We start from the raw sequence: 16,825 nt of genomic DNA, 5'->3' as shown, positions 1-16,825 counted from the left end.
TTTGATGACCTCGAGGTGATAATGACCGTACAGGAGAGAAGGACACAGAGGAGGACAGAGAGGGAGATAAAGAGACATGGGAAATGGTGTGGGCGGGTGATGAGGGAAAAAGGGTTGGATGGTCAGACATCTGGCGGTGTAGAGAGAAGAAGACACATGCACATGGGTAGTGGGCCACAGCCGAACATAGTGTGTATACGGTACTGAAACTGGAAGAGATTAAGATTAAAACTAATAATATCAGAATACTGTGCATGCGTGCAGGGAATAGTTGCAATGTGTATAGTTTTTAAATACAAGAGGAGGCCCTTCAGGGGTAGATTATTTAAAGGAACAGTTCAGTCTTTATGGCACATTTCAGCAACAAGGCAATTCAAAGTGCTTTACATAAAACATCAAAGAACAATTAAAAACAATTAAAAACCTACACAAGCTAACACAAACAACAGCCTGAAGATATATAAAAATAAATGTAAATGTATCACATATGAAACATATTTCATACATTCATCCTACATGGAACACCATTTCACTTGAGAAATTCACTTGTAGGACAATGTTGGCATGTCATAAATCCATGCGATATAATGTAGTTTGATGCTTCATGTGACAAATGAATATTATGCACATATGGTTTTCAAGGAGATAAGGATTTTAATAATGTTATAGCCTGTAACCCCACAGGTGTAGCTTTGTGTTATATTGAGAGGTGTTTCTAATATTTTGTCCTTTGTATTTACTGACATGAAAGAGGGTTATGGTCTCCACAGTGGAGCAGTACAACACCACCACTTACTATGACTCAGATGATAAAAAAAAATTAATTAAATTAAAAACTATGTGACAGTGTCCACACAAACTGAACATTACAGGCATCATAAAAGTAGAATATATGGGATATGGAATTTATATATGTATTAATCAAAATTGGGTTACCCTAGAAGAAGCGATAACAAAAACAGCTCCTGAAATGATACCACACCTTTTCTGTTTAATTTCCATATTTACAATGGAGCATGAGATCAAAATGCTTGGGCCAAGGATGCTCTTTTTCGGAGGCACTGTCATCCTTTCGAGGGGGGGGCGGGTATCTCAGTTTTCTCACGACCTGATATCGGCTGCATCGTGAAAGGACAGGACCGTGCTGGGAGGATTTTTTTTTACTCCTTTTTTCAGTGGGCAGTACTTATGGATGGCATGGATGTATTATTGGTGCATGGCCTTGAAATGTTGTAGAAATTAGGCGAGGCTGCCGGTCGTCCGGCCAATCACATACCGAGGTGTGGCCCTCGGAAGGCGTGGTCACGGTGGAAAGGGTGGTGCTACAAGCGGAAGTGTGTCTCGGCTGATCTCTCGCTGTCATTCGGCCACGGTCGGTTTCAGGATAGAGGGGCAGCCCAAAGAAGCACACAGGAATCGGCTGGCTCTGTAGGAAAGACATTTAGCGAGAAAATATACTGAAAATCAAACGAACAATGAAACCGATCGAATAAGGCTTGTGAAAGAACAGCGGCCGGATATATTTCACTCATTGCCACGTTAACAACGCTCTTTGATTACACCGTCCAGATTAGAAGCAGCAGATAGAGAGCTGTGTCATTGAGCAGGCAGGACACGTCAGGAGAAGGGAGAAAAAAGCTGACCAACTGCACTGTACGAGCCAGCTCTCAAATAACCTCTGTAAAAGCTTTGTCTGACGCACTCATCTTTTCAAGGACACCTTGCTTTCAAACCGAGGAAAGGATCTCGACAAAGACATCGCCGAGGTCGAAGGTGGGGATCAGAAGGTGAAAAGACATTTTATTCGCCTGTATTCAGGCTGTCCAGCTAGCTAGCATTTATGCTAACGGTTGATAGCTAGATAGCTAACGTTAGCAACGGATGGAAATGTCTAATCTGTTAGTTTATATAAACCGCTTCACTATCGACGGTTACTTGACGTGTAACAATTTAATAACGAGCAATAATGTCTGACACTATACATTGTATGACTTATGTCTGATACATTTTGAGGTTGGACTCCACAGACTCCTGACAGCTGTCAAACAAGGTCGAGTGTTTTTCCTCAGAACGTTATGACGGTTTATTGTTAATATTCTCAAAATTCATTGATATTTTGTAGAGCGTGGATCTCTTTAATGTTATAGTGCGGGTAATTTGTTGTCTGTCAGCTGGTTTGTGTTAGGAAAACGTCTCCAAATGGAGATTGTGTCGGCTCGACACGGCAGTGTCTGCCAGCAGCTCAGCTGAAGACTTAGCTACAAGCTGGCAACGTCACGGGGTTATAATTAGCTAAAGATGTAATGTTAACTGGTTGGTTTTTTCAACTGCTCAGAGTAATAAGGGTAGATTGTTCTGTAAAAGAATGAGCTCATTCATGACAGTCTTGTGTGATTATCATATGTCTAGGAATCCTCTGAGGGTGTAAAACAGACCCAACAGAAAGAAAGATCTTTTATGTCACTAGAAAATGTCTATAGCCATCACTTAGTTGTTTCTAAATCCCTTGATCTATAGTGGAATGAGAGGGGCTGACTGCTAACTCAGTGCATGCCATCCTGTGTGCTCTTCTCTCAATAGGACCAAACGATCACGGGATAGCATTTGTGTGTGGGGGCAGAAAACAAATGGGGGATTACGGGTTTGGAGTCCTAGTTCAAAACAACACTGGCAACAAGTCTGCATTCCCGGTCCGAATCCACCCGCATCTGCAGCCCCCACACCACCACCAAAATGTGTCGCAGAGCCCTGCTGCTTTCATAAACAGCACCACAGCCGCAGGGAATGGCACCACGGGAGGCTCTCCCTGGCTCTTCCCTGCCTCTGCCACCCACAACAGCGTGCAAGACGAAATCCTGGGGGGGCCAGAGAAGCCCAAAGCACAGCAGCAACAGGAAATGCAAGAAACGCAAGAAAAGCAGCAGCAGCAGTTGTCCCCTGGGAGTCACCAGGATGGTGGGAGTGGTGGTGGGATCATTTCAGAACTGGAAAAAGCCCGGTCAGATGAAGCCAAGACAGACAACGGCACATCTGAAGGAAGTAACGGAAAAGAGAAGCAGTTACGTCTTGAGTCTCCTGTCTTGACAGGCTTTGATTACCAGGAGACGTCTGGTCTTGGGGGAACTGGCCAGGTCCAATCCAGTACAACCTCGTCATCACTTACTGGCTTCAACAACTGGTCAGCTGCCATTCCGCCAGCGCCATCAACCATCATCAATGAGGACGTCAGCTTCTTCAACGCGGCCTCAGCCAACAATGGGCCCCTGCTGTTCCAGAACTTCTCACACCATGTCAGTCCAGGGTTTGGCGGGAACTTCTCCCCCCAGATTGGACCAGCGGCAGCCTTGTCCCAGCACCACCCGGCTCCCCCACCACACCCCCATTTCCAACATCCCCACAACCAGCACCAGCAGCATCGGCGCTCCCCGGCCTCACCACACCCTCCACCGCCCTTTCCGCACAGGAATCCGGCTTTCAGCCAGTTGCCGCATTTGTCCAACAGCCTGAACAAACCCCCGTCCCCTTGGGGTCCAGCCAGCTACCAGAGCCCCTCTCCCTCCCCTGGCTCCTCCACCTCCTGGAGTCCCGGAGGAGGCTATGGTAGTGGTGGCGGTGGCTGGGGAGGGTCTCAGGGCAGAGATTATCGCCGAGGGCTGAATGGTGGGATGACCCCCATCAACTCTATCTCTCCACTGAAGAAGACCTTCCCTAACAACCATGTGGCATCCCAGAAGTACCCTCGAAACAGTCCCGCAGGCTTCAACCCCAAGTCCTGGATGGATGATGGAGTCGGCCGCAGTGATAACATCTTCCCCTTTCAGGTCAGTTCCTGTGATAGTCTCATTGTATGATTTAGCAATAATTCTGGCATGCTATTCTGTGTAGGGATGCACCGATACCACTTTTTTACAGTGGTACAAGTACTTACATTTGGGTACTTGCCGATACCAAATACCGATATGAGTACTTAATAATACTATTACAGTTCTAACAATGTTTTATTTTCTTCAGATGTTCTTCACTTTCTGACTGTAACAAAGTAAATATCCAACTTGATGCTGTTGCTGACATGTTAACTTTCAACTTTGTGTTTTCCTAAACAAACATGGCACTGCCGCCCATTTCACATAAATGTAAAATATATCCAAACTGCTGACATTACTCGACTACCTGCTCAACTAACAAGACGAGAGCTTAGGCGCGGGTATACTCGCACCGCCGTAGATGTTTATGCTCAGCGCATTGTTAGTTGTAGTACTCTCCAAAACACCAGAGGGCGTACAGACAAAATAATCTGTGAATGAGCAAGAAGTAGTAGAGAAGAAGAAACCGGAAGTAAAGGAAAGCAGGCTGCCTGGCAAATAGTAGTAAACACATGTTAAAACGTAACGCAAAACATTATATTTATCCATCTATTTAGGCTAATGTCACTTTGCCATAAAGTGGTATCGGGTGCGGTTGTATCGGGGTAGTTTTACGAGTACGACATGAACGCAGTATCGGACCGACACCCAAGTACTGGTATCGGTATCGGTGCATCCCTAATTCTGTGTGAATATTTTTCAGCAGTAGCCGCTTGCTGCCTGAATGATTAAACATCAATGTGTCATTCATGTTAGCTGTTGATTTTATTACAATATGTGGTAAAGCTGCTATTTTTAGACATGGGGGGAAGATATGAATTTACATGATACATTTGGTATCGTGTTAGTTTAGAAAGCAGTCGTTGGGCTCTGTACTTCCACAGCTGTATGTGGAAGTCCCTGATGATGACTAATGTGGCTCTGTCACTGCAGTGGTGTGTGACACGTATACGAGCTGGGGGGTTGGAGTGAGTAGTGGGGGTGTGGGGAGTGGGGGAGGCATCATGGATGGAGATAAAAAAAATAAAAAAAAAAGATAGGAAGAGGGAGTTAGCAATGGGGAAAGCAAGAGAGGGTGCGAGGAGAACGATCATAGGAATGGATGACCAAAAATGTCAGAGACTAGGATGTAAAGAAAAATCTAGATACACCAGTGAAGAAGACATCATCGTGGGATTTATTTTATTCTGGCTAGAAAAAAAAGCTATACTGTGGATTTATGACCCAAGCCTAATGCCCAATGATTTTTCAGGATTACCGCTTTATTAATCACCCAGGTCGTGGCTGCCATAGCCTAGCAACTCGTTTTCAAAATGCCAGCCTATTCATAGTGTAATTTTGATAGCCGGGTCCACTCACAATGAAGATGGCTTGAATAATTGTGTAATCACATGTAGAAAACAGCTGATAGGACTGATGTAGAGCGGTAAAGGGAGCATGGAGATAAATTAATTTTATTGATCTAGCTCATGATTGATTGTGTCGGTCATTACAAGGAGGCGGGAGTGAAGAGAGGAAGGTTTTATCAAATTAACTTCTGGTCAGTCATAGGTACTTGATTGCCATTGGTTCCCAATGTCATCTTGGATGGAATAGACAGTCTTAAATTGTCTGAATAATTGCTTGCCTGTGTTGTTTCAGCTGTATGTCAATAGCCGAACAGCATTACTAATTGGCCTTAGAGATCACCAGTGAGGGGCTACTTCATTTCCTGGCCATGCCCATCTATTGGGCAAATCTACGTCATAATCTCTATTTTTATTAAGACAATTTTTTTTTTCAGGAATGAACCAAAAATCTCCAAAACAAGCAAATTAACTCAATTTAGAAAGTGTTGCTTGCCATGACCTTCCCAGGTATTTCCCTATCTCTACTTGCAATTAATGACTCACAGAGCACCTCAGGCCAAACAGTCAGGTTGTTGTATTGACATGTCTTGTGTATTTTTGCTGAAAATGTAGATATTTACCATCAGCTTACAGCCTAATTACTGTAGGTAGTCATGGGGACAGGTTCATATTTGGTCTATTCCAAATCATTAGGGCCTAATCTTGTTAATAGTATGGTATATTGAGGTAAAATTGACTCCTACAGGCAGCACATTTCAATGAATATTCACAACTTAATTAGCGACAGTAAATGGTTGTAGATGCTGCATAAAAAAAGAACCTAGGTCTGTTAGCAAATTCTCTTTCAATCTAAATGTAAATCTGCGTCCATTTTGAGCAGTGGACAGTTCTCCTGTTACGTCCACATGTCAGATTTAAACTAAAGCTAGCATTACTTTAGCCGCAGTATGTAGCTCTTCATTGCAGCTGAATCAGATCAGCCAAAGTAGCATTGTCCTTCTGCCCTCTTGATACTGCAAGGGCAGTGTGTGTGTGTGTGTGTGTGTGTGTGTGTGTGTGTGTGTGTGTGTGTGTGTGTGTGTGTGTGTGTGTGTGTGTGTGTGTGTGTGTGTGTGTGTGTGTGAGATTATGTAAGTATAACCAATTTACAAAGAACAAGGAATTAATAATATAAGTCTAGGTTACAAAAAAATGAAGATGTATATTGACACTTAACATTTAAAAGTGATTGGGCTTGTAATTGGTAGATCTGAGGTGATATAAGATTATATTTTGAGAGCCAATGGACGATACTGGTGACTGTGACAGTAAGCATTGTCTCTCTGTGTGACATATATCAAATGATAACTCATGTTGCAACGTTGAAGCCTGCAATATAGAAACTCCTGTTAAATTATTACACAGGCAACCAAGTGTCAAGTTTATTCGTCAGAGGCCTCCTCAGTGTACTTCAGTCTTTAAGATCTGTAGGCCATTTCATTTACATTCACTTCCATTTTATTACCTTTGCTGAAGTATTGCAATAACGAAAACCGTTAGACCAATAGCTTTGTTTTGCTTAAAAAAAAAAAAAAAACTGTACTTGTCGGACTTGTCGAGATCATGCACTTTTCAGATGACTGACGACATGTTGCCTTACACAAGGCACCCCCGGGTTTGGTAATTGAAATACAGTAGCTCCTGTAACTCTGAACTAAACGGACCCCATGAGGAACTGTTGTCACACGGTTTCCCTAAAAGCCCTCTCCAACTGTCTCCATTTTAGCACTGACAAAACAGATGAAGGATGAGTGGCATTAGCTTTAGAATTCACATTTTTTTTCTGCCTCTGTACAATCAAAGTTTGTTCATCAAAGTGTCAGTTTATCTGTACACTTTTGGATTAGATGTGATTGTAACACACAGCTCTACAGAGACATAGCAGATAGTTGCTGCACTTCGGTAACATTTGCAGTTAGATGCTATTCAGTAGATAGGAACACACATTAAAACAGTGATATGTCACTGGTGAGGTATGTTACAAAAGCTAGCTGCTATAGCAAAGATCCCTCTCTCTGTCCACTTTCATGGAGTTTGGCATTGTCTTGTAATTGCCTTAGGCCATGACATTTATTTGTGTGTGTATATGAGGAAATTTGTAGATGCAGTTTGAGAGCAAGGTCATATGCCGTTAGGTGGATATTTTATCCAAAATGGTGTACAGGGGGAGAAAATGTACTGTGGCTGTTGCTGCAGCAGGCAGGGCCACTGCTGTATTAGAGCAGCTTTAGTATTTGGGATGGGCTCCAGGCCAGGCACACTGCTGCTAACTGCTAATACACTGGTCAGCTAGTAACTAGCCTCAGGCCACAAATTTGTACTTTTTAAAGGCCACGAAAGCCTTCCTTGCTTTTCTTTTTCGTCTCTCGTGCTTTTCTTCCTTTCCATCCATCCATCCATCCAGCCATTAGCTATACCTGCTTATCCTTGATATTGTGGCGAAACTGGAGCCAATCCCAACTGACATTTGGCGAGAGGCAGGGTACACTTTTGACATGTCACCAGTCAATCACAGGGCTATCACATAGAGACAGACAACCATTCACACTCATAATACATACCTATGTCGCCAATTCACCTAACCTCTTTGGATTGTGGGAGGAAACCAAATCACCCATGCAAATGTTCTTTCTTGTCTACCTCCCTAATTCCTCCTCACCTGTGAAATTCACGGTCAGAGGTCTGCTGCTGTGCCAGGTGTACTGGGCTCATTCAGATTGGTAAATTTGGCCTGTGACCAGACCAAGACCTGCAGGGCCTGAAGGCGAGCAAGCCAGGACAGGATATTGGCTCAGTAAGCTACCTGGGTAACTGTTGGTTACCGCTCCCTACTCACTGTTTGTGTAGCTTAGATATACTGCAGCCTTGTACACAGTGCTGTTACACAGTATGACGGTACATTATTAAACTAGCTCTTCAGGCCTGCAGTGGAAACAAATGTTAAACACCTGTTGTCTGACTTGAGCATTCTGCTTCTTTTTTTTTTTTTTTACCTCTGATTGTTTGAAAGGCAATCTAATCAATATGACAGTTTTTAGGCAAGTATTAGAAATCATGTAGTGATTGTCAGTGCCTGGGTTTACTTTGAAGCAAAAAGCTTCAATCTTTTCAGGTAGCCTTCCTTTTCTTATTCACGATGTGTGCACGTAAATTCTCTAGCATTGCACGTCTACAAACAGACACTCAGAGCCATCAAACTGTAGAGGCCTGAGGTTTCAGCCATTACCTCTGGTCCTTGTGACATTGGTGTTAAATGAGAGAAATGTTTTTTAGACTAATGAGCGGCCTGAGCTTTGCTGGCAAGCACATAACTCTGCTGCTCATACAGCCTCATTGTGCCCTTCTCACACCCTTGACAGATGCTCTGAAACGGGGAAAAAGAAAGCTTGTGTGTGAGTGTATGTGCTCATGCCCATGAGTGCATGAGCCCTAATTAGTCCCTGGCCTATGTCTTCTGCACATGTGTCTTAACAAAGGAAGAAGAGAAAGTGGAGTCTATGCGGAAGTGTCATATTGCATTTAGCCTAGCTCATTGCATATAATAAAGGAGTCAGTTCAGTTAAATCCCCAAGCAGTGCAAATACTGCTGGAACCCCTGCCTCCATCACTCCTGTTACATCCCCCCCACACACACACACACACACACACACACACACACACACACACACACACACCTACCTTTCAGCCAACACTGGGTAATAGGTTGTTTTTGACAGTTGGGGGTATTTAATGTCATAGCAGGCCTTTGAAATACTTTGACCCAGGAAGAAACATAATCGCAAGCATCAAAAGCTCAACCTGCTTCCCTTTCCTGCCTGCCTTCCTTTCTTCTCTTTTTACTCTGCCTTACCTCACTACTCACTTTCCTTCTCTCCATCATCCCCTTTCTTTCATCTGCTATTTTCCCCTTCCCTTCATTGCTTTGGGCTTCCTCTCTCTCCATGTTGTCTTGGGCATGTGATTAGATGCACAAAAAATAAGGGAAAAAACATCAGCTTTCCCACAAATGAATGTGAGGTGGATGGTGTAATAATCTCTTGCCTCTTAAAAACTTAAAAATCCTACTGCGCCCACATTTTTATTATGTCTTTTACCTTGTTCCCGTTTCCACCCTCCCTCAACTTCCATTTTTAATTAACAGGCAGGTGACATGGAAGATTAATGTTGGAGTTAATCACCCACAGCTTGCTGTATTTAATAATTTTTTACTTCCCTATATGTCATCAAAATCTGTTGGAGGTTGTCCTGTCTGTTTTGTGGTGGTTAAGATTAAAACATGTCTAGAGTTGAGAGGCTGTGTACATTACAAGCAATCTGATCCACTTTGTTATTTCACGTTTTTTTTCACTCTACAGTTAAACAAATGCCCAATACCATCATCTATCGTTGATTTGTGGCAGCTGTTGGAGATGACTATGGGCATGTGAAACAAGCAACAAGCAGGCCAACTGGCTAGGTCTTGGTACAAATTGTAAAGCGCTTTGTCCGGCCATTTACCTTTTTAATCTGACAAAATTATTTTGTTGGTGAATCGTTTAGTCCATAAAACATCAGAAAATAATGAAAAACTCTCGCCACAATTTCCTAGAGCCCAAGTTAATGTCATCAAAATGTATTGTTTTTCGGACCAGCAGTTGAAAATCCAAATGTATTCAGTTTAAAATAATGTGAAGACAAAGACACTCAGCAAATCCTCCCATTTGAGAAGCTGGAAACATCATATTTTTGGCATGATAAATCAATTATCAACAGCTGATTTATTGTCTGTCGATCAACTAATCGACAAATCTTTGCAGCTAGTATTCTTCAGAGTTCAGGTAGCATTGGCTAAGTTGCATTGGACCAAATGATCACAGTACTATTTTGTCAGGTGTTTCAGATGAGCTATGAAAACACATAGGTCTTACCCCTTATAGGTAGAAACTAATTCAAACAGACCCAATGTGTGTACTTTATATTGACTAGAATGTTTGGTTATAAACACAGATAAATGAACCTATAATAGGTCATGGTAATTGAATCTAATAAGCCCAGTTTTGAGTTCATGCCTCCCACAATGCACATTCTCTGATCAGCTGAGCACACACTGCCTCTTTTCAAAGTGATGATTCCAAATTTGATGATGCATTCCTTACTTGTTAATCCCAGTACTTTTAGATCAATTGTTGATCCAGGGTCAAATATTCAAAAATGGTAACAGGGCTTGGTAGATGCACTTTGCCATGCTGTCTAATGTAAATCGATCCATCATGCAGGTTTTTATTGATGGCCACTGTAAAAAAGGGGTGTCACTGTGTCTCGCCATTTTTAATCCATTTAGCTTTAACTAGATTGGGACATGGTGATTGTGTTTTTTCTGCTTACCCACGTATACTGAGCTACATTTCACTGTTGCCCACAAATAATTATCTGTGGGTGTGTGTGTGTGTGTGTGATGAGTACTTTGGTGGTCAGCTGGCCAGTTGTTGACAGACAGAAGGATGCATGAATCTGATGATTAATCACTCTCTGCACCTCTCCAGGCTAATGCCTAGCAACTGCAGAGCACCAGCCAGGCCTCATGCCCACCATACTTCCATCTCGGCCACAAAATGAATTCCTATTCTTCTAAACAACATAATAGGATTACCTTGCAGTACTACATCAGCCAAAGTATAACCGTACCAAGGAGATGGTACGATTTTAGAAGAATGACACCCGATGAAATCATAGTATACACCAACAATACTATAACCTCTAAAAATGCAGCAGATCCCAGAATTCTTGCACTCATGTTAAACATGTCCGTATTTGTCTAATGTGTTTATGTGCTTGCCTATGCTCAGATATACCCACTAGTGGTGTACTTCCCACAGTAACCAGTCCTTCACTTGTTTCTGCCTCTCTTGCCTTTGATTGTTTGGTTTATTTGACCTTAAGCAATAGCCTAAGTCCACACAAGGTACTGAGGCGGATATGAGAAAATAGTAGACCTAGTCTGGCCTATATCCCTGTGTTGATATTTGTTTTGAGGGAGAGAGTGTGCACTGGGTGTATTCTTCTACCATGTCATCCCTGTGTTAGTATGTTCCCTCTGTCAATGTGGGAAATCTACACATCTACATCAGCCAAAATGCTGGTAAAATTTTGGCTACAGCTGGGGATTTTTGGCTGTTTCATCAGCCAGTGTGTGCCAGACATACAACCACGCTCTTTGACTGATCAGATAATAAAAGTAGCTATTAGATTTTGGGAGCCACAGTAGATAAAAAAAGTGTGCTCCCTGCCTGCCTGCCTGCCCCGACCTTTGGTTATGTAGTTCACAGACTCAGGTCTGTTTTTCTGAACCCTTAAGCATTTCACCCGTGTTGAGTTCATGATGCAACACGGTATGATATGAACTTTTCTTCCCAAGGTGGTTTTGCTTTCAGACCATTCTCCACAGACATTGGCCTAATTTTTGTAACGTGGGTTTGACCTGGTTGCTGGACAAATGCGTACAGAGGTTATGCATAGATGAATGCCTATTTGTTGGAAAGACAATGTGGTGAATGGAGAGTGATTGACTATACAGATTGGTTACTTACAGGTTGACAGGCGTGTTGGGTAATTCTTGTTGTGCAAGGCCGGTCCATTATCAGTCAGGTCAAGGGCAGAGCTGATCACGCAGTGTTGATGTCAGGAGGTTTCAGACTTTTCAGGGGTGGTCAATTTGACATATTGCAAATTCTGTTATGTATTATTTTGTCAGGATTGTAGATTTCATTTTGACTTATAGCTTACTTTAATAAACAGGCTTTCACACTCAGGCTTTATTTGTATTGGGATGTCAAGTAGGCTGCACAATAGACCTCAGTCAGACCTCAATTCAAACTGTTGCTACACTTGCTTATTCATTTTAAACTGGCAAACAATAGTGGCTGGTCTGGAAATGTCTGGATTTTTCTCTTAAAGTATGCATCAACTTAAGTTTAGGGTAGACGACAAATAAGCCATGCTGTTGCAGAGTGAAGCTTTATTATCTATAACTAGGGTTGGGTACCGAAACCCGGTTCCACTATGGATCCGGTTCCTATGCAAACGGACCGGATTAGAACGCGAATTTCGGTTCCTCATTTCGGTTCCGACTGAAATATTTTCCCTCTGTCGCTCCAGACAGCGGCAGACTCTTTTTTTCTTTCTCCCTTTTCTGCCGAGTGGCGCACGTGCCCGCTCGCGGTGTGAAGCGCGTGTCCGCGCTATTCTCCTACATACACTCTACAATCACTGCTGATAGACGGCTTTTTGTACACGCTCCGAAACGAACGTAAAAATATCAAACTTTCTCTGTAGTCTACCGTTAGCTAGCTATCGTAAATGTAGGCTACTTTTAAAATGCCATATTTTCCCTCTGGGCTCACCAAAACGGACGTAAAAGCATATTAACCATTCACTGAACGTGATCACTAGTAAAAAATATTACACTTGCTCTGCTAGTCTATTGTTCAGGACAAGACCCTGTAGCCTGGTGGTGGGGGAGGCGGGGGAGGCGGGACAGCCTCCCCAAATTTTCTTTTAAAATTCGGCAACCGGTTCGGCATCGGAATCGTAAAAATCCAAACGGTACCCAACCCTATCTATAACGCCTTACTGTTCACAAGTTTCGTAAGTTTCAAGAGGCTGTGAGTCATGTCATCATCAAATAAACTCAGTTTCCCGATTGGTCTGTCAGCATCTTGTCAGCCTCAGTCAACGCTAAGCGGATGTTTTGCAGATATACATTTCGTAGCAAAAACTAAGCTCAAGAGATGTATTCAGGCATTGCTATTTTACAAGCTTGTATGGTTATAGTTAAGGGAGGTTCTCCTCCTTGTCCCTGTGTTAAATAGTGTTACTCTGGTGTTAAATTGCTCATGTGTGTGTGTGTTTTGCAAATACCACACAAACATGAAATGCTAATGCCTAGGTTAGAGTATTGTTGGGATATCTCTGCAAATACTGTCATTAAATAGTTAATGGTTTCTACAATTTATATTAAGTATGTCATTATTCTTTTTTTCCACAGAAGTACTTAATAAATAATAATAATAATAATAATAAAATAACCAAGTGGCTGATACAATGGATATGATGCAGAAAGGGAAAAAAAAAGTTTATTTCAGTCCTGACCAGACAGTTAAGAAAAATAAAAATACTCATGACTAAACATTTGAGTCATGATGTACAGTTTATTGAACAACTTATAGACAGAAGAGTCATTGGCTCTATGCAGTGTGAGATCTCTGACACATTTAAATAAAAAACAGTTTTAAAGGTATTTCTGCTTTTAAGGTGGCATTGGAGAATGGCTGGGAAATGGGGAAGAGTCAGAGGAAGGAATGAGACAATCAATCGCGTGATGTTGTGGAGACATTTAGCACCAGCTGTAAATGTAAACAAGGAGGATATTAATATGTCTTTAGCAGCAGTGTCTGCCTGAATTGTGGTTGTTTTGGATAGAAGGAAAACCAAAAGAGTTTATCAGTTAAAGTTGTTGTCAGAGGCTGTATAGTTAGTTTGATTGAGGTGGAGTCAAAACAGAAGCCTTATCAGCATGGCACTTTGTGTGTGTGTGTGTGTGTGTGTGTGTGTGTGTGTGTGTGTGTGTGTGTGTGTGTGTGTGTGTGTGTGTGTGTGTGTGTGCTTGTTTAACTATATTCGTGAGGGCCAAAAACCGGGAATACAGTATACTTGTGGGATCCCGACAGCTTTGTGGGGTCAAAATGCGGGAGCCCACAACTTTAAAAGGCTGTTTGAGGGTTAAAACTTGGTTGTAGAATTAGGGTTAGAATTAGGTCATGGTAAGGGTTAAGGTTAGGCATTTAGTTGTGATGGTTAAGGTTAGGCTAAGGGGCTAGGGAATGCATTATGTCAGTGACGGGTCACCACAAAGATAGTGAAACGCACTATGTTTGTGTGGGGGTGTGTGTACATGTTTTCGATGCGTGTACATATTTTCTGTATACATATTGGAATGGTTGTAATATGGCAAATAATATATATAGAGATGTCTCTTGAGTTTTTTTTTGTTGAGTTCCGGTTTGGTGGCTAGAAAAACCCAAATGAGAGGCCTTGAAATTCAAGCAGAAGAAAGAAACACTAAAGTAAATTATTTAAATGTTTATCCAGCTTCTTTTTATTTTAGTTTAAATGCAAAACCGATTTTACCTTGTCATAGTTGAATAACGACAGTTCGGTGGGTAAATAGGACATGCATAGAAACTCAAAATCCCATTGATACCCCTTTACTATGCAAATCTCACATTTTGAAACTGTCGCTGAAAACGGGCGAATCTCAACAAAGCTAAAAGTTGACGTCAACATCTCAACTCCTAGTCTTTGTCACGCCCCAACATTTGCATAGGCTACACCACTGACCTGAGGTCAGCTTAGTCTTCTGAATCTAGCTAGGTCATGCAGATCTCCAGAGGTCTGCTATTTAATTACTAAATTCACTTCTGAGACTTTTTTATGCGAGAAATCAACTATCTAGAGGTCAAATATGGGCCGTTTTACGAAAATTGATGGCTAATTGCAAATTTTGTCTGACTGTGTGTCACAGTTCAGCAGGAGCTCAGCAGGCTACGTGACAGCGGCCGGTGCTGCCTCGCCGCCCGGCGTGTCCTACTTCATAGACTCCGGCTCGCTGTGAGCTAGCTGGATCTCCGTCATGAAGGGAAGCCCGCGGCACTCCATACCCGCGCAAAGTCACCGTTTCTGGGTTACTGGACTACAAAATGCCAAGGCCCTGATGGAGCTCCAGGGCCTGCAGCTAGCCGCGATCTTTACCCATAGGATTGAAGGGACAGTAGTAGCTAACGAAATCCCTTTGCTAATGTTCACAAAAATGCATTAAATTGAAATCTGACACCATTGTTAGCTTTATAAGACCTTGGGGTAGATGTTATATAAGTGGCGTGACGAAATTCAAACTGTAAATATACTCTAGTTATATCTAGGCAGCTGCGGAGCCCCGAGCCCTGGTAGTCCAGTAACCGAGAAACGGTGACTTTCACTGGGTATGGAGGTTGCCATTTTCTCGTCAGACTGTGTGGAGCTCCTAAAGTCCGACACGTCTTACCAAATTTGCAATTAGCCATCAATTTTCGTAAAACGGCCCACATTTGAACTTTATATAATTGATTTCTCGCTTAAAAAAGTCTCAGAAGTGAATTTAATAACGAAATAGCCCGACAAACAATGTATAACTTTGCAGTGTCTGAAATATGAGACCTGCTGTCTCAAACCAATCAGCGCGCAGCTCATCTAAATATTCATGAGCATACCATATTTGGATAAAAGCTCTTGTTCCAAATAGAGCCATATTCACAGGGTAGTTAAGGGCCTAATAAAATAGCATTTGGGCAATTTTCAGCCCAACCAATGTTACATACCCTATTAGGAGACTTTAAGGAACAGTGTGAAATACCCTATATAATCATTATATCATCCGTTTAAGTTAGTTTCTAGTTTTTACATCAGTTTGCAGAATATATTAGTGAATCACTTGAAATTCCACGTATGTGAAACTATGGCTAATTTGTTTTGTTTGTCCTTCTCGCTATTTATGCCAATGCCAAAAGTGTCAGAATCTTAAATTAAGAGACCATCATGCTTTTGAATCCTCACAATATCTCGGTATTGCATGTATTCAAAGCAAGGTAGAAAGAAATATGAATTGACACTGATGTCATGTCTTTTGTATTTTTCTTTGAAATACGTTCAAACTAAAGCAAGACTGAATTAAAAAACCCTTCATGGATAACTAGGAAAGTGTCTGTAACTTATTAATTAATAGCTTACTTTGGTCCCGGCTGTTCAGGCTATGTTTGAATTAGGGCTGCAGCTATCGATTATTTTCGTAATCGAGTATTCTACCAATTAATCGAGTAATAGGATAAAAAATACTTTTGTTTTATTGAAGAGCAATAATATACAATAGTTTGGTTTAATTTTCGGAAAAAGCTACATTTTTATGCCTACATTGCTTACAATATCATCTCTCAAAAAACTAAACATTAAGTGCCATATTACATTGTTTTTAAAGAAAACATTTTCTGAAATGCAATTAACAACCTCACACTAAGGCCTACATTAAACATACATAAACATTACCTTAAGTTGTGCAACTTAACTTTCAGAACTACAAGTTTCAACCTGAGACTGATCTATATATAGGCCTATATGTAAATATTAGTTTTACTCACCCTATTTTCATTTAGATATTTGATTACAATGCTACACAGCTCTGTTACACTTCTACTAGTAGATCGTTGATCAGCTGTTTCTCCGTGTTTTTCCAAAGGGATAGTCAACAAGTCGGCTCTTTAGATCAAATTGTGGTCACCACTTCATATTTTCTTGTCTTTTGTTTTTGGTAGTTGTGTTTGGTGTAGTTTCATCGTCCATACGACTCTGTGATTTACTTTTGTCGGGTCCGCTTCGTGGAATGGATGATTAAGTTAGACTCAGTGTTTTCTGTTGAGATGCTGAAGCATTGACGTTGTGCTATTATTGTGGTAAGCTAGTTCGATTTTGCTGTAGCTACACTGTACAGACTTTTTGTTTTAATTACGT

General features: G+C 41.7%; 1 protein-coding gene across 5 annotated transcripts in view; it reads left to right on the top strand.

Annotated features, from left to right (window-relative positions):
• The first annotated feature begins 1,363 nt into the window (after window positions 1–1,363).
• cpeb4b (cytoplasmic polyadenylation element binding protein 4b) overlaps window positions 1,364–16,825 on the top strand; it is a 37,423-nt gene continuing 21,961 nt past the window's right edge. For 4 of the 5 annotated variants that reach the window (XM_078265245.1, XM_078265244.1, XM_078265243.1 and 1 more), the window contains exons 1-2: window positions 1,364–1,787; window positions 2,581–3,821. In XM_078265245.1, the coding sequence (XP_078121371.1) occupies window positions 2,628–3,821 (1,194 nt within the window). In that variant the 5' untranslated portion in view covers window positions 1,364–1,787; window positions 2,581–2,627. The remainder of the gene's footprint in view (window positions 1,788–2,580; window positions 3,822–16,825) is intronic. The other variant, XM_078265242.1, reaches the window with a different exon arrangement.

The sequence above is a fragment of the Sander vitreus genome, chromosome 13 (assembly GCF_031162955.1).
Source record: "Sander vitreus isolate 19-12246 chromosome 13, sanVit1, whole genome shotgun sequence".
Lineage (NCBI taxonomy): Eukaryota > Metazoa > Chordata > Actinopteri > Perciformes > Percidae > Sander > Sander vitreus.
The sequence above is the reverse complement of the archived record's forward strand: the minus strand, read 5'-3'. Positions and strand labels throughout refer to the sequence as shown.